The sequence below is a fragment of the Haliotis cracherodii genome, unplaced genomic scaffold, assembly GCF_022045235.1.
Source record: "Haliotis cracherodii isolate W230 unplaced genomic scaffold, xgHalCrac1.p SCAF_22, whole genome shotgun sequence".
Lineage (NCBI taxonomy): Eukaryota > Metazoa > Mollusca > Gastropoda > Lepetellida > Haliotidae > Haliotis > Haliotis cracherodii.
The window spans coordinates 10,006,893-10,030,811 of record NW_027266278.1 but is presented as its reverse complement, the minus strand read 5'-3'; the positions used below and the strand labels follow the sequence as shown (position 1 = coordinate 10,030,811).

Sequence of the window (23,919 nt, the reverse complement as noted above, 5' to 3'; positions counted from 1 at the left end):
GTATGATTGGTAGACAGGCGGTGAGATTGATAGACAGGCGGTGTGATTGGTAGACGGGCGGTGAGATTGATAGACAGGCGGTATGATTGGTAGACATGCGGTGAGGTTGATAGACAGGCGGTATGATTGGTAGACAGGCGGTGAGATTGATAGACACGCGATAATATTGGTAGTCAGGCGATGAGATTGATAAAACAGGCGGTATGATTGGTAGACAGGCGGTGAGATTGATAGACACGCGATAATATTGGTAGACAGGCGATGAGATTGATAGACAGGTGGTATGATTGGTAGACAGGCGGTGAGATTGATAGACATGCGGTGAGATTGGTAGACAGGTGATGAGATTGATAGACAGGCGGTATGATTGGTAGACAGGCGGTGAGGTTGATAGACAGGCGGTATGATTGGTAGACAGGTGGTGAGATTGATAGACAAGCGGTATGATTGGTAGACAGGCGGTGAGGCTGATAGACAGGCGGTATGATTGGTAGACAGGCGGTGAGATTGATGGACAGTCGGCATGATGGGCTGGCAGGCGGTATGATTGATAGACAGGTGGTATGATTGATAGACACGCAGAAGGATTGAAAGATAGGTGGTATGATTGGTAGACACATGACCTGATTTGTTGAGAATCTGTATGATTGGTACGCTCGCAGCATATTGGGGGACACGGGGTTGATCCTGGCGCTTACAACAGTCGCATTAAGGTCTATGTTAAATTATGGGAGTTACGAAGTAGTGGGTGCATGTTAAAGTAAGGGAGTTACGAAGTCGTAAGTCCATGTTAAAGTATGGGAGCTACGAAGTCGTAAGTCCATGTTAAAGTATGGGAGTTACGAAGTCGTAAGTCCATGTTAAAGTAAGGGAATTACGAAGTCGTAAGTCCATGTTAAAGTATAGTGGTCACCACTGTCGTAAGTCCATGTTAAAGTATGGGAGCTACGACTTCGTAAGTCCATGTTATAGTATAGTGATCACCACTGTCGTAAGACCATGTTAAAGTATGGGAGCTACGACGTCGTAAGTCCATGTTATAGTATAGTGGTCACCACTATCGTAAGACCATGTTAAAGTACACTCTTCAAAAAAAGAAACGCATAGTTAAACATTAAGGATATTTATTAAACGGATGTAAAAGTATCTACACAGAACATGCGTAAACACAATCAAATGAAATTAGACACAGTGATCGACAAAAGCATTGTCGTCATTGTCAGCATTAATTCAGTTCAGTCATTGCACATGTGTAGCCACAAGGGGCCGTCATGGTCAGTACCTGGTCACACCACCTCTTGGAGCCGTCACTGCTCGACACCTCCTTGGCACAGATTGCACAAGTCGTCTGATTTTTTCGTGGGAAATTCTTCGCCACTACTCCTATAAGGCGTTGGCGAGTTGTGCCAGTGTGTGGGGACGCTGGTGACGTTGACGGACGCGTCGATCAAGTTCGTTCCACAAATGTTCAATCGGGTTGAGATTAGGCGATTTGGACGGCCATGGAAGGACATTGATGTTTTCATTATTTGTTGCACGTGCTGTGTGGGGCCGAGCGTTGTCATGTTGGAACAGCTCCCTCTGGCGGTCCAAAGTTGAGAGGAAGTGAGGATGTAGAATTTGGTCTATGTATCGGTTTGCTGTAAGATTACCCTGGGCAACCACTAACTGTGATCTATCCGTGTAGGATATGGCTCCCAACACCAAGACACTCCCTCCAACAAATCGGTCCACCTGTCGAACGCAGTTCGGCGCAAAACGTCCATGTCGACGTCGGTATACACGTTGTCTTCCATCCCGCTGTTGAAGGAGAAAACGTGACTAATTGCTGAACCAAACGCGTCACCAGTTCCTGAGATCCCATGCCTGTACTCTGTTGCACCACCGGACACGTCGTTGACGGTGTAGACGTTGCAAGACAGGTCCAACTTTCGGTCGTCTCTCTCGAATTCCCACTTCCCATAGACGACTTCTGATGGTTTGGTCGGAAATTCTTCGCATACTAGGCACTTGTCCTGCAGTGTCCGTTGCTGTAGCAAATCGATTCCGAAGGTGATGCAACCGGATGTACCGATCCTGAGCAGGGGTGGTCACTCTTGGTCTTCCACTTCTGGAATGATCTTGAGTCGAATTAATGCGGGTATGTCGATCGAGATATGGTGCTTTGGTGAACGTTGAGGTGTCTTGCAACGGCAGACTGGGACTCCCCTGCTTCCAAACGTCCAATGGCGATATTTCGGTCAGCTGCAGTTAATCTTGGCTTTTTTCGATTTCCGTTCACGTCAGAAAATTTGTAATGAACTGATGAATTTTGTACGGTCTTTTATAGTCAGTGTCTCTACTCTTGTTTCAAACATTTTGCACGTGCATTGTGCTGAAACCTTTTCTGAAAGCAATTTCTGTGCATCATTTGCATTTTTCAACAAACATGACATGATTAACGGGAATGAAACATAAGAACTGTCTTTATGACGATTGCTAGGGAAAAGAACCTAATTAGAATTCTCAACACACCTACGCGTTTCCTTTTTTGAAGGATTTTTGAGTTACGAAGGCGAAAGCTATGTTAAAGCATGGGAGTCCATTTACGTCGATGTCGTTATTTTCGCACATGTGAAAGTATGGCGGTTACGAAGTCGTAGCGCTACGATAGTTTAACTGGCCTAACCGAATGTGCGGGTTATGAAAAGAGTCCCAACAGCTAAATATATGAATGCTGAAGTAGATCAACTTATTTCAATTGCACCAATAACATGGTTATTTGTAGAAGCCACATTTAGAATTCATTATATATATAGTAAGTGTAACATCATATATATATATATATATATATATATATATATATATATATATATATATATATATATATATATATATATATGTATACATGTATATGTGTGTGTGTGTAAATATATATGGGGGCACGGGTGGTCCAGTCGTCTAAGGCGCCGCGATTCGCTGTGCAGAGTTGCGTCCCTTGGGCACGCCAGAAACCTATGATTGTGGGTTCGAATCCCGATTCGCCTCGATTATGTTTCTAGGTTTGTCAGCACCATACCCGTGCTCGTGGGTTTCACCGAAGTGGTAAACGTCTAAGACCTGCATCACTTCGGTTCGGGCTTTCCTCCCACATTAAGCTGACACGCCGTGATATAACTGGAATAATGTTAAAAGCGGCGTTAAACCCAACTCTCTCTCTCTCTCTCTCTCTCTCTCTCTCTCTCTCTCTCTATATATATATATATATATATATATATATATATATATATTGGAAGTGTAACATCCTACTGCTACAAGTGTAGACACAAATATAACCAACTATTGCTCAATTTCTTTGTAGAATGCCTGTTCATTATTCGTCACCTTAGTCATGAAATGTAATCCGATTTCTGCTATTAAAATCACAACAATCGCGCTCAAAACCAATTGACGCAGTTTATCAATTCAATAAGCATGGCCTCGTAAACCTATGGACGGGTTGTCTCCCTTAGATGTACCGGCAACTAAAAATAGTTTTTCTAAATATAGACAACCGGAGCTTTGGTATATAAATTGTGTTGTGGGCGACTTGGCAACATTAACGAAGGTGGTGTCACGTTGGCCATCCAGGATTACATTGAACTGCGTGGTAAAGGTAAGAGGTCTTATGAAACTAATAAGATGTAATAGATATGACGTATGTGCTTAATCCATCAAAACCTAAACTCAACGGCGTTTGTTAAACCGTTTGAAATCTAACACAGCAGACGATAGCGACAGTTGAACAGGTAGAAATTACAGGGCTGGGATGGGTCCAAATTTACTAGTACCCAACCCTACCCGGGTATCCGCTGTAGATATTTAGAAATAGGTACAAACTGTCCGATTTGGAAAGGTTTGACCTTAGCCCTGTCAAAATGTTTTCAGATACACGCGTAAGATGATCCGCTCATGCATATACTGAAGTTTAATGTATGAAGTTTTATCTTTATTCAAACATATAAAAGTCTGAAGGGATGGGTACATTGTCAGAAAGAAATGGGATATTTATTAGTGACTTATAGTGTAACCATAGAGTTTTAGATATTTTTTGTCATCATACAATATATATCACGTGACAAACCACGGGTCCGGGTAGTCCTGTGGGTACCCGGGTCTTACTCAGGACCCACCCGACCCGGGTAATCGAGTTACCCATCCCATCCCTAGTAGAAACGTCCGATAGTTCAACAAATATTACATTTGAAAGTTGTATGTTTTTTCTCATGCCTATTTCAAAGTGATGAAAAAAGCTAAGGAAACAAACGTTTACAGTATTTAATTTCTTTCTTTAAAGACATATGAAAGGGTTTTGAATATTGCCAGATAGTTCTATTCAGTGTGTTCATGTCTCACCACCTTCATGTAAGAATATAATTATAATGTAAACAATAATTATTACTTTCATAATAATCCTATTACTACTAATATTGTTATTAGAATAAACAACAACAGTAAATATATAAGGGTAAGTAAAACAAACTACAATCAAACTTATTCCTACGACACTATATCATAATTAATATAAACTACGTTTATGACGAACACGCTTATAACGAACTGACGGATATGACGAACTTTAAAGACATATGAAAGGGTTTTGAATATTGCCAGATAGTTCTATTCAGCGTATTCATGTCTCACCCCCTTATGCATATGGGTACAAAACGACATTGATTTGTAGCTGCGGTAGGTCATGTGATTCGAGTTGGTATTCATTGGTAGACGGGGTGACATTTTACCCCCTGAAATACCAGTCTAGCCTTTTGTGTGTAAACTGGACTTTTATAGTCAATTAATTCCCTTGCCTTGGGAAGATATGGTTCTAGCTTTGCTATCTGTTAAGAACACGCAAGGCAGACTAGCGTGTACATATCGACGACTTCAATTTGCATATGTACGTTAGCATTTGACTCAGCAAGTGAGTGATTTAACGTCAACTCGGCAATACCTCAATCATTATTTACAAGGACGAGAATTCCTTTATCGGCTTCCTATGTTTCTTTTATAATAGTGTGAATCAAATGACATTAAGAATATAATTATAATGTAAACAATAATTATTACTTTCATAATAATCCTATTACTACTACTATTGTTATTAGAATAAACAACAACAGTAAATATATAAGGGTAAGTTAAAACAAACTACAATCAAACTTATTCCTACGACACTATATAATAATTAATATAAACTACGTTTATGACGAACACGCTTATAACGAACTGACGGATATGACGAACTTATTTTTTGTCCTGGCCTCTGGTGTATATATGCTGTACATATGCTTATAACGAACTACGGTCATAACGAACTAAAATTAGTGGGCCCTTTAGGTTCGTTATAACCGTAGTTTACTGTACATGCTATTTTGTTACGCTCACAGAGGTAACAATACGATTGGTGTAATGTAATGATACTATTGATGTAATATAATCTTATAAACGAGACAGATTAGTTACATATATAATAATACCTTTCGTTAATCCTAAAATATCTATTTCGTGTAGTGCGATAATACCGGCGAGATGTCACGAATCTTTAAAACGATTGCCTGACACGGTAGACTACGGTGAAATTCTATTTGTATGAACTTAGTTTTTAGGGATTTGGATGCTCAGCCTCCGAATACGCCCAAAACAGTATTTGTAGTGTTAAAATGAGTGTTGTTAAAAAGCCACAGTCTAAAGAATTCTAGCTGGGCAAAAGAAAGTATACACTTGGAAATTATTGCGTGGATCGATGTTCATGATCAAAACATTGGACTGTCTGGTCCAGACTCGATTATTTTACAGACCGCCGTCATAAAGCTGGAATATTGCTGAGTGTTGCGTTAAACAACAAACAAACCCAAAATATATAGACTCCCTGGTACGACTGACTATAGAACTGAGGTGTATCACACTGGATAGTCGAGGTTGGGGGAGGGGAAGACGTCGGTGTTAGATGTACACACTATTAGGCAAACTCCTTTAGTTGAAAACCTGGGAAACAGAACATACGTAAATCATGTAATACGAAAAACGTCACCTTGGAAACAAGAACGGTCGTTGGATGTTGTGTTTACAGTGTTAGTATATGCCGTTGATGCTTCATTGACACTCCCTTCCGTGCCTCATTAACACTGCTCCGCAAAACACCCTTTAACAGCTTGCCTGACACGATAATGGAAGTTATCGCTAGTTGTGATCATTTCCATAGCAACACAGGTTTTAAATCAAGAAGTGTTACGCTTTAAGTCCTTTAATTTCTTCCACGACAGTCTTCGCACAAAGAAAACACTGGTGGGAACAGTGACTTGTAGCTCTCGGTTTGACTTGAGGTGAGTAATATAACTAAGCACCACATTGTATCACGGTTTTTATAAATGAATGGAGTTGGTGGTAGGGGGTTTCCCACGAACAGAGACTTAAGACCGCCATCACCACCGTCCGGAGCTCCTGTGATATTTTGCGTGTCACTCCTATGTCAGTGAACAGTTTGACCAGTTCGTTACTGATGTAAGTTATGTTGATTTTTAGGTTTCTTTTGGGGTGAAATACCAGTTAATATTCATCATGCGAATTTGTTACTCGCGTAACTTTCATATAAGGTGCGGTGGGGTAGCCTAGTGGTTAAACTGTTCGCTCGTCACGCCGTAGATCCGTGTTCGATTCCGCACATCTGTACAATGTATGAAGCCCATTTCTGGTGTCCCCAGCCATGATATTGCTGGAATATTGTTAAATGCGTCTTAAAACAATATTCACTCACTTGTATAAGATAACATACAGTACACCTGGATGTGGAGATCCGGGTTAGAATAGGTCTTCAGCATCCCATGCTTGCCTTAAAAGGTGCCTATGCTTGTCGTAAGAGGCGAATGACGGGATCGGGTGGTAAGGCTCGCTGACTTGGTTGATGCAATTCATCGTATCCCAATTCCGTGGATCTATGCCCATGATGTCAATTGCTGGATTGTCTCGTTCAGATTGGATTATTTACAGACTGTCGTCATATAGTCATAATGCGGCGCTATACAAATAAACAAACAAATAAACACCAGTACAGCTGACTGGGCCCTTGCTGCGGTGTGTCCGAGCTCAGTGTAGCTTTGTTCTGCCGATCAGTTTTATTGTGATTGTTTTTCTGCATGGCGATTAGGCGTTGGTATAAAAAGTTACAGGAACGACAGCTCGAAATATTGCCAGCTCCGGGAGTATCGCACTCTAATGGACGTTCAAAAGTAGCTCCTTATAAACGTGGTTTACCCCTTCGCAGCAGTAAGTATTGGTTTTGGTCTAGTCGACTATTCACTATCTATCTCATTTCGTTTTATCCGAAGTTCAACCTTACTCGGGAGTAAGTGTTGGTTCTGTTCTGGTCGACTATTAAATTATACATTCCATTTCGTTATATCAGAAGTTAAGCCCTTGGGAATAAGTATTGGGTTTTTTCTGGTCGACTATTAATCATACATTCCATTTCGTTATATCAGGAGTTAAGCCTATGGAATAAGTACTGGGTTTTTTTTCTGGTCGACTATTAAATTATACATTCCATTTCGTTATATCAGAAGTTAAGCCTATGGAATAAGTACTGGTTTTGTTCTGGTCGACTATTAAATTATACATTCCATTTCGTTATATCAGAAGTTAAGCCCTGGGGAATAAGTACTGGTTTTGTTCTGGTCGACTATTAAATTATACATTCCATTTCGTTATATCAGAAGTTAAGCCCTGGGTAATAAGTACTGGTTTTGTTCTGGTCGAGTATTCGACATATTCGGGGACGGCTGTAGAATTAGATACAATATGTGTACTGAGAGAGTAAGAGTTACTAAGATGTCGGTTATACAACACCTACGAGGCTTGTATACACTGTGTACCCCTACATGCGACGGGGGAACATACACATCTAGGGGTGGCCACACACCTCCACCCCCACCAACACTGTTTTGCACCTGATGAAATTTTGTATACTTTTTGCGGGGGCACGGGTGGCCCAGTCGTCTACGATTCTCTGTGCAGAGTTGCGTCCCGTGGACACGCCAGAAACCTATGATTGTGGGTTCGAATCCCGATTCGCCCCGATTATGTTTCTAGGTTTGTCAGCACCATACCCGTGCTCGTGGGTTTCACCGTAGTGATAAACGTCTGAGACCTGCATCACTTCGGGCTTTCCTCCCACATTAAGCTGACACGCCGCGATATAACTGGAATACTGTTAAAAGCGGCGTTAAACACAACTCACTTATTCACTTGTATACTTTTTGTATACTCATTGCCTACCATGATAACATGTTCATGTGGTTGTTAAAGAAAAGATAACATATATAGTTTACATGATTTGGGGGGTAGCCTTTTGGGTGGACCCCCATCCCCACTGAAGTTACAAGTGGCCCAAGTGAACCCCCACCCACCCTCACCCCCACCCCCAACCCCTTTAAATTCATGGATCCGACCCTGCACATTCGTGAAGTATTACCCACGGAGCAACGCCCATTCACCCTCTAGGATTAACAGGAACAATTCAATATCCGCCAAAGAAAGCACAACATACTCTGTGCACCCTCTTGTCCCGGTGAAAGACCCGACACGACATGCTGCACCCTTTGGCATTTCTAGCGTGATGACGAACGCACATAATAATGGACAACACGGGGGAGTACTAAACAATGAACGCTCCCAACTGCAGGCTGCACTCTAATTGAAAATCAGTACAGAGAGGTATCGTTTCTGAGTTAAAGATTTGATATTGTGATTGCTGGATGCTTCAACTGGGGAGCATTCATTGTGTATTCTGCGATGATGTTAACTGATGCTTGATGCTGATTGGTTGAAGAGTGATTTCACTTCACACTTAATGACAGTGTTAGTAACGTGGATGGAAAGATTCTTTCCCTTTCAGATTTAAACCTATTCAGTTATATTGCTTGTTTTTTTTATTTGTTGTTTGTTTAACACCGCACTCAGCAATATTCCAGCTGTAAATAATCGAGTCCAGACCAGACAATCAGGTTATAGACATCATGAGCATCAATCCATACAATTGGGATCGATGACATGCATCAACCAAGTCACATGCCTGACCACCCGATCCCGTTAGTCGCCTCTTACGACAAGCATAGTCGCCTTTTACGGCAAGCATGCGTTGCTGAAGACCTATTCTACCCCGGATCTTCACGGGTCTCAGTTATGACGAGTAGACGTGTTTTTCAGCATTATTCCATGCTTCAGGGCGTTAGCTGTACATGTGTTACATAATCGCTATTCACGCGTGGGATGCATCATTTGATCATTCGGATATAATGATATAATCCTTTGCTCGCCAGACCGAAGACCCGGGGTCGATTCTCTTATCAGAGTTGTGAAGCCCATATCTGTTGTCCCCCTCAGTGATGTTGCTTGTTTGTTACTAAAACCGGTGTTAAACCACACTCACTCACTCAACATATAAGATGAGTTGAAATGAATGTCACGTCTTTTCAAACGACAAGCGTATATATATTCTAGGATTCGAATCATTGAAATCCTTTGTACAATGAAGTCTTCCACCCGTAGAGCTTTTCAACTCTCACAATATTATATATTCTGTGCAATAACTTGCAGAATTTGTTTAATCAGTAATGCTATTATCGACTATTAATATATATTTTTGCAGCAGTACGTTCTTTCAAACTCTGAGTTCGTTATAACCGTAGTTTACAGATTACAGTAAACTACGGTTATAACGAACTCAAAGGGACCACTAATTTTAGTTCGTAATAACCGTAGTTCGTTATAGGATTATATACAGCTTTTATACAACAAATGGTCGGACTAAACAATAAGTTTGTTATATCGGTCAGTTCGTTATAAGCGTGTTCGTTATAAACGTACTTTAGTGTACATAGTTCTACACACGCGATGACATATTTCACTGTTCGTAACTTTGTATGTTAAACCCTCCGAACTCCGATATGCAGTTTGGGGTACGCCCCTCCTCGTCTCAATGCAAGGGCTACAGCGTTCCTATAGAAAGTTGTACTGAAGAGGGGCATACTTTACTGCGTTCGTACCCTTGATACACACGTAACACCTCCTCAGCGTTGGATTTCCAAGGATATTTATTATTTTAAAAAACCTGCACATCGTAGTTTGTTTTTATGTTGTTTAACGCCGCTCTCAGCATTATGCCAGCTATATGACGGTCTGTAAATAAAACGTTTTTTTAGTATGACCGGCTCGGATTCGACATTTCGCTCTCTGGGCCGGGGCTTTATCCACTACACCGCGGAGGTTGGCTAGACAGGACAGGGATATAAAGGACTAAAGTTGTCATCAAAGTACAAAGCCTCGTTAAACAGAGCTCGTTCACTCAACCACCTATCCACTCCCTCACTACATGCCTGGTCCCAAACGTTCATGTTAACAGTTTCACTGTACGTGTGGACATATACATATATACTCTGCAGAGCAGCTTAGTCACTGAGCAAACAGAGCTCGGGCCTCGGCTAACACTTGCACAATACTCAACGCGTATATGTCTGTTCAATGACTCAGTTCCTTGCTGTGGAGAAGGGCGCATTAAACATTGTGGACGGTCTTACATTCTTTCGATCAGGACCACAAGGTACTGATTAAATTTTGCTTTTCATATAACCAGGTGAGGCGTGAATAATGTATACCTTTTCGGCTGTGAATTACCGCTTATGAACTTACGCAGCTTATTCGCATGTGTTTTTTATCATAAACGAGGTGTGAACAGGAAAGGCGAGTTATGTCGACAGGCTTGTAATAGGTTGGAGCTCTGTATTAAAATGGGCTGTATAGACTTGGCGCAGGCTGTCAAGGGAGTTACGGTGACACAGACAGTGGGGTGAGATGAAATGATGTTTAACGTCGCGTCCAAGATTATTGCACTTAAATAACGACGTGGGTGTGTGTGTGTGTGTGTGGTTGTGTGGCTGCTTGTACTAGTCTGGACTGATGTCCATGTGCTAGCTCACTGAGATACCATGCCGTATGACATGAACACCCCACTCAGACACAGTATACTGACTCCGAGCCCCTTAATGCCGAGCGCAAGAGAGGGTAACAACAAATACCATATTTTAACGTCTTTTGGTATGACGCGGTCGGGCATCGAACTCCGGAACTTCCGCTCTCCGGGCGGACGCTCTACCACTAGACCACGGAGGTGGTCCGACACAGACAGTGATCAGGTTAAAGACGAGAACGGGCATCGCGGATAGCAGTGTAATATAACCGGACTGATTGTGAGATTTCAGGGCAACATTTCGGTTGAATAGGACCGTTTCTGGGCAGTCAGAGTTCATTTAATCTAAACATTACGCACTATTTGAATTAAGAATTGACATCAATATTTTTTTCGCTTACGGGGGTATAAACGTAAAAGCCGATGTGTACCCCGGTATCGTTTTGCTCAGAACAACAACAAAAAACAAAAAAACATTAATTTTTATAAATGAACACGCCGATTACAATAAGCTACTGCTTATTTAAGTCATTAAGACAATGATTAACTTAGACAACAACACTAACTTAGTGACATCGTTCAGCGCAATAACCCGACAAAATCCCCAAAGATTCTATCATTAATCAGTCAGGAAACAGTAGTCTGTTAGTGGGCGTGGCCTATTTTTTCGGTTTATGGAAACATAACGCCAAACATTGCTAGGTGAGCCAATGAAATGCAATTTATTTGCAAGCGTTTATACACGTCAATGGCATATGGGTGCACGTGGTCCTGTGCACCGCGCACAAGTCACAATTCAGATAAAGTTAAGCAACGTCAGAGAGTCGGCGTTTCGGCAGCTTGGCTCCTGAGAGTTTCCAGGGCTTCGGTCCTGCCCAACACTGAAGCACATGTGAGTGAGTGAGCGGTTTTACGCCGCTTTTAGCAATTTTCCAGCTATATCAAGGCGGGGGACACCAGAAATGGGCTTCACACATTGTACCCATGTCGGGAATCGAACCCGGATCTTCGGCGTGACGAGAGAACGCTTTAACCACTAGGCTACCCGACCGCCCCTGAAGCACATGTAACACATGTAGTGTCTCCTTGGGAAAGTGACTTTGTTTGAAATGTGCCTCTGTTCACCCAGCAGTGAATGGGTACCCGGTAGGATGAGATGGCAATGTGTTTGTTAACCTTCTAGCGCCTAACAGGCAGCTCGGGTTGTATTCTCCCCAGGGAGCGGAGAATGATTCTTGCGAGCACAATAATCGAATGGCCGGGGTAATAATAGCATGCCTCTGAGTGGTGTGGAAATATGCACAAAGTAAATAGACTGCTATTATTATTTTACCATGTAGCAAGTAGTTTGTTTGTTGCTCGGGTATCTATGCTGTAGTAATCATAGTTTGTGTACCAGTATTTGTTGTGATTAAAGGAAATATTAAAAAAGTAAATTGCTTTGTTTCAGAGTGAAAACTGATAATGACGATGCAGACCCTGAAGTGTGTTGTGATCGGGGACGGGGCCGTTGGGAAGACCTGTATGCTGTACTCGTATACCACAAACACCTTCCCTCAGGATTACGTGCCCACGGTGAGTGGAGAAGGGAGGGGTGGGGGTGGGGGGTGGGAAACACTTGTATTCTGTACTACAAATAGGTCTCCCCAGGATGACCTGTCCGTGGTGAGTGGGGTGGGGTGGGGTAGGGTTGGGGGTGATGTGGTGGGAAACACTTGTATACTGTACTACAAATAGGTCTCCCCAGGATGACCTGTCCGTGGTGAGTGGGGTGGGGTGGGGTAGGGTTGGGGGTGATGTGGTGGGAAACACTTGTATACTGTACTACAAATAGGTCTCCCCAGGATGACCTGCCCGTTGTGGGTGGGGTGGGGTGGGGTGGGGTAGGGTTGGGATGTGGTGGTGGGAAACACTTGTATACTGTACTACAAATAGGTCTCCCCAGGATGACCTGCCCGTGGTGAGTGGGGTGGGGTGGGATAGGGTTGGGATGTGGTGGTGGGACACACTTGTATACTGTACTACAAATAGGTCTCCCCAGGATGACCTGCCCATGGTGAGTGGGGTGGGGTTATAAGGTGATTGTGATGAGGTGTGAAATACTTGTATGCTGTGCACCAAATACATCCAACAGGATTACCTGCGCAGTGAGTGAGGTTGGGTGGAAAACACCCGTTCTCCTGTATATACGTGAGTGGTCTCTTCCCAACTATGCCCCAAATACTTTCCCAAACGCAGTCTCTTAAAATATGTAATTTTGATAGAAACAAACAATTCCATTTAAATTGAAAGGACTCAAGTGAAATGTGGAAAATCTAGACTTGCTTCATTTCGGGCCATAGCATTAAAGTGAGGGCTGAGCGAATGGCAAATATGTTTTGTTTTTCAGAGACTGAGAGACAGACTTCCCTATAATGTGAAGCCACGGTCTTGAATGTTCTTGATAGAATCTATTGTATGACATATGGATTCTTTTGAATTGTTATTCAATTCACTGTAGGCTTAAATAATAACCTGGGATACAGTGAGTGAGTGAGTATGGTTTTACGCCGCTTTTAGCAATATTTCAGCAATATCACGGCGGGGGACACCAGAAATGGGCTTCACACATTGTACCAATGTCGGGCTCTTCGGCGTGACGAGCGAACGCTTTCACCACTAGGCTACCCGACCGCCCCAAAAACCTATATAGCAGCACAATAGTGAGTGAGTGAATGAGTGAGTATGGTTTTACGCCGCTTTTAGCAATATTCCAGCAATATCACGGCGGGGGTCACCAGAAATGGGCTTCACACATTGTACCCATGTCGGGAATCGAACCCGGGTCTTCGGCGTGACGACCGAACGCTTTAACCACTAGGCTAGAAGCACAATAGATGATTAAATGTATGTATACTTATATCTACGTCATTGTAACCTTAGAGTTCATTGTCTTCATAGAACTCTCTCTTAGCGTTTTACATTGGCTTTCATTCATACCTGCGGAGATTTGGGTCAGAATATGTCTGAGCTTGTACGTTGGCACTGAATGGATTATGTTTCGTTTGTTGTTTAACGCCGCATTCAGCAATTCCAGGTATATGACCGCGGTCAGTAAATAATCGAGTCTGGACTAGACAATTCAGTGATTGACATCATGAGCATCGATCTACGCAATTGGGAGCCTGACCACCCGATCCCGTTAGTCACCTCTCACGACAAGCATACTCGCCATACAGCAAGCATGGATTGCTGAAGACTTAATCTAACCCGGATCTTTACGGGTGGAATGTTTTACGTGGTAAAGTTGATTGCGCGTCGTCGTTCCCCGACGGCGCGGGAGGTTGCTCAAAGTATTAATCACTGGATTGTCTGTCCCAGACTCGATTATTTACAGGCAACAGTCACTAAGCTGGGATATGGAGTTTGGCGTTGAACAAATATAAAAAACACATCATTGTTGATTTATGTTACGGTTATAACACATTTGATACAGGTTTGACACTGTGTTTTTCTTTGTTTGTTTCCCAGGTATTTGACAACTATGCGGTGACTGTGATTATCGGGGGAGAGCCGTACACGCTGGGGTTGTTCGACACGGCGGGGCAGGAGGACTACGACCGACTCCGACCCCTCAGCTACACAAACACAGACGTGTTCCTACTCTGTTTCTCAGTCGTCTCCCCTTCATCATACACAAACATCAAAGAAAAGGTGAGCTGTCATTATTTACACGAGGACGAGTTTTTCTTTTGTGTGAGTGAGTGAGTGAGTATGGTTTTACGCCGCCTTTTTAGCAACTTTCCAGCAATATCACGGCGGGGGTCACCAGAAATGGGCTTCACACATTGTACCCATGTCGGGAATCGAACCCGGGTCTTCGGTGTGACGAGCGAACGCTTTAACCACTAGGCTACCCGACCGCACTTTTCTTTTGTATAAGACGAATTAGCTAATTTGGTTTCTTGTTTCATATTACCCATCGACGTTAAACCAACCATACATTTCTTTTCCTCCTCCCACTGATTTTTAGGGGTGCCCCCGAATCCATATACTTTCACATTGACATTATTTTATCTAAAAAACAAAAATCACAAAACCTACCGTTTTCCTAGAAATCACAGTTTTAGTGTCTTAACAGAACGTACAGGTGACATTGTTAGTTGCCAGGATCCGCTGATTCTGAGTTCGAATCTAAACTAAATTCACCAGTATCCTGCTCCTGGATTCACTCTGAAGACATATATCTACAACGATAATCATTCTCCCTTTACTTCTAAATATGACACTATTTACTGCTTGAAACGTCATTATGATACGAACGTCTCCTCATTCTATTCCAGTGGATCCCCGATATAATGCACCACTCTAGGGAAACGCCGTTCCTTATTGTGGGGACAAAGACAGATCTCCGAGGTGACCTGGAGACCATCAACAAACTAGCCAAGAGGAAGGAGCGACCCGTCACATTTGAACAGGGGAAACAACTCGCAAAGAACGTGAAGGCTGCCAAATACGTAGAGTGCTCTGCCCTTACACAGGTGAACTTTCTCTATGATTTGATAAGCGTGGTGTGTGGGAAACGAAATCGTTCCGACTTTGTTTAATTTGGTTTGCATGAAAACACATAACTTGTTATATAAAGTAATGCATTTCCCTCTAACTTTAGTATTTACTGCGTTTATGGAAGTTTATAAACATAAAACTCGGTGTGCACAATTTGCTTTATATTACGTTACGGTATATTACTCCATGGGGGCGGTGGGATAGCCTAGTGGTTAAAGCGCTCGCTCCTCACGCCGAAGACCCGGGTTCGATTGCCAACATGGGTACAATGTGTCCCCCGCCGTGATATTTTCTGGAATATTGCTAAAAGTGGTGTAAAACCATACTCACCCACTCAGTTATATAAAACAATACATTTTCCTTGAACTGGGTCGACGGGTAGTACGCGCAGATATCTGTGCATCATGCAGTTATTGATAAACCGGATCTCACGTCAGTCAATTGTTATTAGAGTTACCCACCCTTGTCGTGTAAAAATCCATGACAATCTCTCGTTTGGCGTGAACCAAAGTTTAGACCTCTTACTTTGCATATCAAAGTCAGCTGGGGAAACATTAGTCAGCGAGGGGGTTTGTTTAAACACTGCTTTGCATAATAGTTTGAGATATGTCACGTGTCAGCTAGATGTGGGAGGAAAGTCCAAAATAATTCAGGTCTCTGACGTTTACAACTTTGGTGAAACCCGCGAGCTCGGATATGGAGCTGACAAACCTATAGAAACATAATCTGTGCGCCTCCATATCATTATAAAACATAAAGGGGCACGGGTGGCCCAGTCGTCTAAGGCGCCGCGATTCGCTGTGCAGAGTTGCGTCCCTTAGGCAAGCCAGAAACCTATGATTGTGGGTTCGAATCCCGGTTCGCCCCGATTATGTTTCTAGGTTTGTCAGCATCATACCCGTGCTCGTGGGTTTCACCGAAGTGGTAAACGTCTCATACCTGCATCACTTCGGGCTTTCCTCCCACATTAAGTTAACACGCCGAGGTGAAATAACTGGAATACTGTTAAAAGCGGCGTTAAACCCAAGTCACTCACTCACTTTAAAAAATACGGGAACAATTAGCGTCATACTTATGCTCTGGGGGAAGCTATCTGATTCATACCAAACTATTAGTCCGGTCCTAATTAGGGGTAAAACTTTTGAACCGGGGTTCGAACCCACGATCCCAGTTTTCTGTCATGCTACATCGACGCAACCCAACACAGCGCATTCCGGCGGCGTATACGACTGGGCTACTTGCTCACCTCTTGTTCAGAGCAGGGAGCGCATGATAGGCGAACCAGTCCGTTCCAATAATATACGTATTTGTATTGTTCAAAAGTGAAATTTAATCAGCGTTGAAAAATGGATTCTTCTTCTGTCCCATCATTTGAGATTTATCTTTACTCTTTTTATTCTGGCAGCGTGGATTGAAGAATGTTTTTGACGAGGCCATCCTGACCGCCTTGGACCCACCAAAGCGGAAACCTTCCGGTAGAAAGTGTGTCATTCTGTGATAGAGGTATCACATGGACAGATCTTGCTAAAAAGACGTCTCGTGGATGATGGTGAACGCAGAGAAACACTTTCATCTAACAGGATAGAACATTACTCACGACCTTGTTAATAGCAACACTTGAACTTGAATCGTCGGTCAACAGCGAAATTATCTTGGTGCACATCAAGCTGGCAAAACAAGCATCACGAAGACCGGATGTCACTATTAAGTCACGTCGCCTGTGACGTAGTCAAGTGTAGACATGTGTACATAGATGGTGCTGTGACTTGTGATGGCCAATGGTGGAACGGGAAGCCTCTCTCCCTTTGTAGTGCAATTATATGTTTAGCTCGGTTAACAGTTTCCGTGCCTAGTTCTACGTCTGCTGAAATGTGGATGCAGAGGTAGCCATGTGTCTCTGTGAGGAAAGGTAATGGTCAACACGATGGGTCCAAAACGACGAATTGCGAAATGATTTAACTGGAATACTTCTTACCGCGACGTGAAACCAAACAGAAGTATGTTTGGCCTGATTAATTAGAATTCCGGATCTGAATGCCAAACTTACCCGGAACAAATTAAAGGAAGTATGGAAACAGAAGAATCGGAACTCAACTGATATTTTCCTGCCTGAAATACTATTTTCTTAGCGCCTCAGTAGAATCACGTGGTTGTCTCATTTTCATATTTGGTGATACCTCTAGTATAAGTTTTGTTGTTCAATGTAAGTGTTTAAATTGTTTCAGGAAAACAAACATACATATGCATATACGCACACTCGCACAAATGCACACAAAACTTCACTATTTATGTTTAATTTATGTTCATATTTCCATTAATAATACGTGTATCCATTCCTGTGTATACAAATACACAACCTCACTACAAATCAATTTTTGTTCATCGGGCATATTTGGCGAGGAGCACTTTCCTTTTTTGAAATAACACATTCCTCATTGAAACAAAACATTATATATTACAAAGCATAATGAAAATATGCAAACATTTTACTGGGTTGGGTTGGGTCGGGTTTGGTTGGATATTTCTTGCCTTGGATAAATAATCTTTCTAATCTTTTAATAAAATCGGCAAATGAAAATATGCATACACAATTTAAATCTAAAATAATCTCTTATTTTATCCTGGCCTGTGTTGCCATATTTTATAGCTTTTATTCTTATTTTTCTGAATGCCATTTTGCTATACTCTTTAGTTTACTTTGTATTTAGAACTCTTCATATACGACCGTTACATTGATAACCGCCATCATATCATGTTCCTGAGAAATACGTAGATATGATCACATACATTTGCCCTAATAATACTAAATCGGAGAGATCAACACGAGTGTCTATATAAAAAATGATGTGTTGAAATTGACGTTGTAAATAGCAATATTTGTATTGGACATATGTACATACTGAAATAAAAGAAATGAAGTTTTTTATCCCTTGGTTTGTGTCCTTTCGTCTATGTACTTTTAACTGCATAAACAGTTTTTAAAAATTACCACTACGTCTAGAAATCTGAAATATGAAGTGTTGCATAATAGAATTCAAATTCATGCCAGTAGAATAGAAAAAACAAACCTTTTCTAATTTTTTAATAATTCACACTTTGATTATTTAAGAATCTTCTTCAGTATAACCACAAGGCTTGTAGGGCTTAATCATTATGGAAATGTGTAGGAGGACATGTGTCTTGGATTTGTTCGTCGCATTAAATTAAAAAAATAATGATACAGGGTTCACTCCAGGAATTTTCTGACAAGGTCCCTTTATGTGAAAATTTCAAATATTCCAGATGCCTATCAAACAATTCCAGATGTACACCCACACTTGCCCATACAGAACAATGTTAAAATGTCCCATTGTATTTGAAAATGTGGGCCTTTTTTCAAATTTAAGGTGACCCTAGTATTATCCCTGATGATAATATCCTGTAAAATTAAGTTAAAACGGCTCAGCCGACTAATATTTCGACAATGCTTTTGTTTTCAAATTAAATATATATGTAAGAATATAACATTCTGAAAGGGAGGTAGACTGTGTCTTGTGTACTGCTTGTTCATCTTTTTCACTGCATTTTCATGGGCTGGCGGAATAAAAAAACACAAGAGTTGTCTCCCTTGGATGTGTAGAAATATTGAAATTTCCTCTGATTATGTAGGATAGGTGGTAGCATTTACGTGGTTAATAGCTCCTCACCGATATGTAGTTCGCTTGGGACAGCACGTTTCAGATCTTGCCCCGGGCAAGTGCGGGCACGTGCGTTTGTCGGATGCATGCCGATTTAGTGTTTACAGTCGTGGGTCGTATGGTAAGAGCGCTCCGATTGGTTGGTGACAGACTGGACTAGCCAGTGGCTGCATCGTTTAGACGTGTTGACCCAGAGGTTACGTGTCCTTGCGAGTATATAAGAGATAGGCGCGAATGCTCTCATTGGTTACGGGATCCATATCCACAGCTCCAAACCCCAAGCACATTCAGTTCGCTTGCCTGATGGTCAGTCAGTATTCACGGCTGAATTGGAGGCAATTCATCATGCACTCAAACTCATACCAGAACTCCCGGAAGCAAAGGCAGTCGTCCTATCAGACTCGCTAAGTGCACTTCAGGCCATCAGTGGGAGAAACTCAAACTCCAGGCCAAACACAGTCAACAATATTCTATACGAATATACAAAACTATCGGACCAAGGGCAACAGGTGGAGCTGTGTTGGATCCCCTCTCACCTAGATATTCATGGAAATGAAAAAGCTGACTCACTGGCGAAGCTAGCTCTAGACAAAGCGGATATACAGCCTATTCCCTTTAGTAAACTAGAGATAAAAAGCAAAATCAAAGGCTCCATAGCAAAAAGATGGCAAGCCCAATGGGACGCAAGTAAGATCGGCAGATGGCTATACAAAATTCAACCCAAGGTCCAACAAAAGCCAAACTCATACTCAAATGAAAGGAAAATTGAAACTGCTATCTCACGCCTCAGACTTGGTCACAAAAAGCACTATGACAAGGTTTGTTCATCTTGCAATCAGGCTGAAACCATTGACCACCTGTTACTAGAATGTCAAGCCCGGGCTAGGTTAAAACAAGAATTGCAGTTAGATCCGCTATCTGTCATAGATCTCCTAAAGCCAAGAGATGCAATAGCGAAGGCCAAACTAACTCTATTTCTGAGAGATGGACAGCTGCTCGAACGTATATAAACAGAACAGCCAAGGATAAAAATGAAATCATATCAATATAAGAAAATAGAAATCATATCAATGCAAAAACAGAAATTATGTGAACACCGAAATCACAATAGATATGTGAACCCTTCTCACACACAGGAGTCCCAAAGAGGGACAGGTCAGCCGAAATTGCCTAGGCAGAAGGCGACCTCTTAAACACCTAATGCAACAACAACATGCTCTCATTGTCTTGCATGATCGGGAAGATCATTACAGGTGAGGGAGACCACACCAAATTACCGTGTTCGGAGGACGAACAATTCCCCAATCCCTAGTGATTTTAGGCAATAAAGATCTAAATTCTGTGGCAACTTTAGTATTATTGGGTAAATTGTTAGAAAGCTGGGTTGGACGGGTGGATTTAATCAGGAAATAATGTCAGCTATGTGATGTAGCTACATAGACCAATTGTGTTTGGAGGTTTGAAAGGGTGGTTTGTTTTCATAGACTGTGTTAAGGATGTTGTAGGGATTAAAGTGGGTTAGTGAGGGGTTTGCTTTAGGCTGCTTTTGAGTTTTATTTTGAGGGTATAAGTAGGATTTTTGATTAGGATTGATTGATTGATTTGTAATTGTTGTTGAGTTCGTATTTATATTTTGATACAGTTGGGTTTTTTCGTTTTGTTTATTTTTCTGTAATAAACTGTTGAAACTTGATTATATTTTGTTGTGAATCACCTCCCTACATCTAACGAACTGAGGTTGTAAAGGACAGACAGAGGGACCATAGACACTTTATTTTAGTATTTTCGGCATTAATATCTTCTGAATAAAAGAAACACAACGCAAAGTCATGGTGTCTTAAAGTGCCCAAAGCCTGTCCTGTTACAGATGTTTACTTCACTAACACATTCGTGACCAACTCGTGTTATTCCGGGACAAGCCGAATAGCGACTAATATAAATCGGCATCAGTCCGGACTAGTACAAGCAGCCACACACACACGTGCATGCACGTCGCTATATAAGTGCAATAATCTTGGACGCGACGTTAAACCCAATGTCACCTCACCTCACCTCACCTCACCTCACCTCACCTCACCTCACCTTTTATTCAAAGGTACGTTTCAACTCGGAACAACACCGACCAGGGCAGAATATTCCCTATTTAAAATACAGTACTAAAAGCCGACTAACGGATGAGCCTGCTGATGATGCGGGGTCGCTGCTAATGATGTCAACCACTCGTTTTAATGCCCATATTCGAGCATTTCCAGGGCGTGATTTAGTTCAGTTGAAATACTGTGAATGAGGCGTTAAACAACATTCAGCTACTCCTCGTTATACCGCTGTAGTCACGTTCGGTTGAATGAAAGTAGCAATCTGGGACATGAGTTGAACATTGAACCAGCCACTGCACGGTTTGTTGAGACATTTCGAGGTATCGCTGCCTGGCTGTTTTGAGCACACCTGTATACCTGCATTGTCAGGGGTGTGGTGTATGTGGATATGAATTCAAAGGGCGACGAGTCCGGAATCTGTGTCATATGCATCAACAACACAACAATATATGGCCACAGTGTAGCAACTACAGTCCGTTTGACTCCAAATGAGAACGATGAATTGCAAAATAACTCGAAATCCAGAAAAGTGTATGAAACATCAATACGGTACTTGACCATGCATACCCTGTACCTAACAAAATCTGAATATTTTAAGACCCATGACGGAAGAAGTTCTTTAAGAAACTATCATGTAATTTTGTATAGAAATGTGTACATGACACGTAGGGGAACCGTGGAAGGAACAGCGCAAGCACGCATGCACTGCACGTTCTGTGGTAGGGGAAATGACAGAGCGTTAGAGGGGCCGTCTCATGATAATTTCAGTCGCAATCTGACTCGCTCATGCCATAGATCTCGTCGTCGGAACTGCTGGTGCCTGAACCGACTGACACTATTATAGGTTGGACTGTTGCTGGCAACAATTCATCGTTCTCATTTCGAGTCAAACGGATTGTACCTGCTGACTGGTTTATACGCTTTATACGCCACCCCCTTGTTTGCATATAACATTTAAAAATCTAATGTATAAGGTAAAACACAGGTGACAGAGCTTCACCGGGAAATATAAACTCTCTCTCTCTCTCTCTCTCTCTCTCTCTCTCTCTCTCTCTCTCTCTCTCTCTCTCTCTCTCTCTCTCTCTCTCTCTCTCTCTCAAACAGGCGGTACAACGAAACAGAAGAAACCAGATATTGAAGGTGTAGTCAAAGAACTAACACCAAGGTACAGTGTCGTTCGAGTGTAAATTTCTGATGGAAGAATGTCACATCCTCCTTCTTCAGGATCAGGATATCCACTTCACGTTGACTTGCGAAGTTTGCCGCCCTACATCCTAACGTGCCAGGTTTTGGCAAGTGGAATGTAAGCATGAATGAATTAAGCGCTAAAATTTCTATTTCAGGGTGAAAATTTCCAATGCCGAAAATTTAAAGCCCCACTGAAATGTTTGGTGATAGGAAACGAAGGCGCAGGGGAAACCGGTATGTTGTACATCTATAATTACAACCAATAGATTTTCCCTGATTACAACACCGGGTGGGTGAGGGGCAGTGAGTGAGTGAGTATGGTTTTACGCCGCTTTTAGCAATATCCCAGCAATATCACGCCGAGGGACACCAGAAATGGGCTTCACACATTGTACCCATGTCGGGAATCGAACCCGGGTCTTCGGCGTGACGAGCGAACGCTTTAACCACTAGGCTACCCCACCGCCCCGTACAGATTTGACGTGTTATGAGGTAGTTGAAGGTGATGCTGTGTAACATCCCTATCGGATGAATCCAATCAAGCTTGAAGCTCTGAAGAAAGAAGTTCAACACATGCTGGGCAATGACGTTACATCCAGTCTTGAGGGTGTCGACTAATACGTTCACGGTGTTCCACAAAACAAAAAGGAACGATTTCTGGGTATGGCTGGTTACTACCGTAAATTTTGTAAAATGTGTCTCACATGTGGTAGTCCCTCTCACTAGGTGGTGAAATTTGTTCGGGACAGCAATTGTCAGGATATTTTTGAGCAAATGTAAGCCTTTCTCATCAATTCTCATGTTCTCCAAGCACTAAACCTCTTTCAAGTTGGCGGTAGATGATAGTGACTTTAGCGCTGGAGCTGTCCTGTTGCGGGAAGATGCATCAGACTTTTATCATCTTGTTTGTTATTATTCACGAAAGTTTGACAAACATCAGAGAAATTATTCCACCATTGAAAGAAACCTCTTGCTCTGTTGTTAGCTTTGCAACAATTTTAAGTGTACTTAAGTTGGGTACTACTTTGTTTCCTATTCATTTGATACTGATCACAATCCACTATATTTCTTCATGCCTGTCTCATCTCTCACACATTTGGTCTCTCACTCACACACATTTTCAGCGCTTTGAAACCAGCTTTCATGTGAGTATCGCTCGTCATCCCTGATTTCCTGCCTAGGCCATCTGGGAAGCTTGACAACTGTCACTGTTTGGTGAATATATATTTTTGTCGTTGACCTTTTCTATCACCACAGTATTTGATACTGACCACTGCAATCATATTACATATTGCCATTGAATATTGTACAGCCACTCTTTTGTTGACTGCCGTTGTAATGGCTGTGCAGTAATTTGTATTGGTATTGAAATTTGTAATACATTTGTTAATTGTATACCATTTGTTGTTTGTTCGTTGGTTCGTTCGCTAAGTTT

General features: G+C 42.1%; 1 protein-coding gene across 3 annotated transcripts; it reads left to right on the top strand.

The window, feature by feature from the left end:
- The first annotated feature begins 3,549 nt into the window (after positions 1-3,549).
- On the top strand, positions 3,550-18,835 carry LOC139471192 (cdc42 homolog). 3 transcript variants are annotated; one of them, XM_071253476.1, is made up of 5 exons: positions 3,550-3,634; positions 12,429-12,553; positions 14,489-14,671; positions 15,301-15,498; positions 16,929-18,834. In XM_071253476.1, the coding sequence occupies exons 2-5, from the start codon at positions 12,443-12,445 to the stop codon at positions 17,019-17,021; spliced, it is 585 nt and encodes a 194-aa protein (XP_071109577.1). In that variant the 5' UTR covers positions 3,550-3,634; positions 12,429-12,442; the 3' UTR covers positions 17,022-18,834. The 3 variants fall into 3 exon arrangements, with proteins under 3 accessions (XP_071109577.1, XP_071109578.1, XP_071109579.1); XM_071253477.1 differs by lacking the exon at positions 3,550-3,634 and adding an exon at positions 6,290-6,341 and having other exon boundaries at positions 16,929-18,835; XM_071253478.1 differs by lacking the exon at positions 3,550-3,634 and adding an exon at positions 10,564-10,612 and having other exon boundaries at positions 16,929-18,835.
- Positions 18,836-23,919: the final 5,084 nt, after the last annotated feature.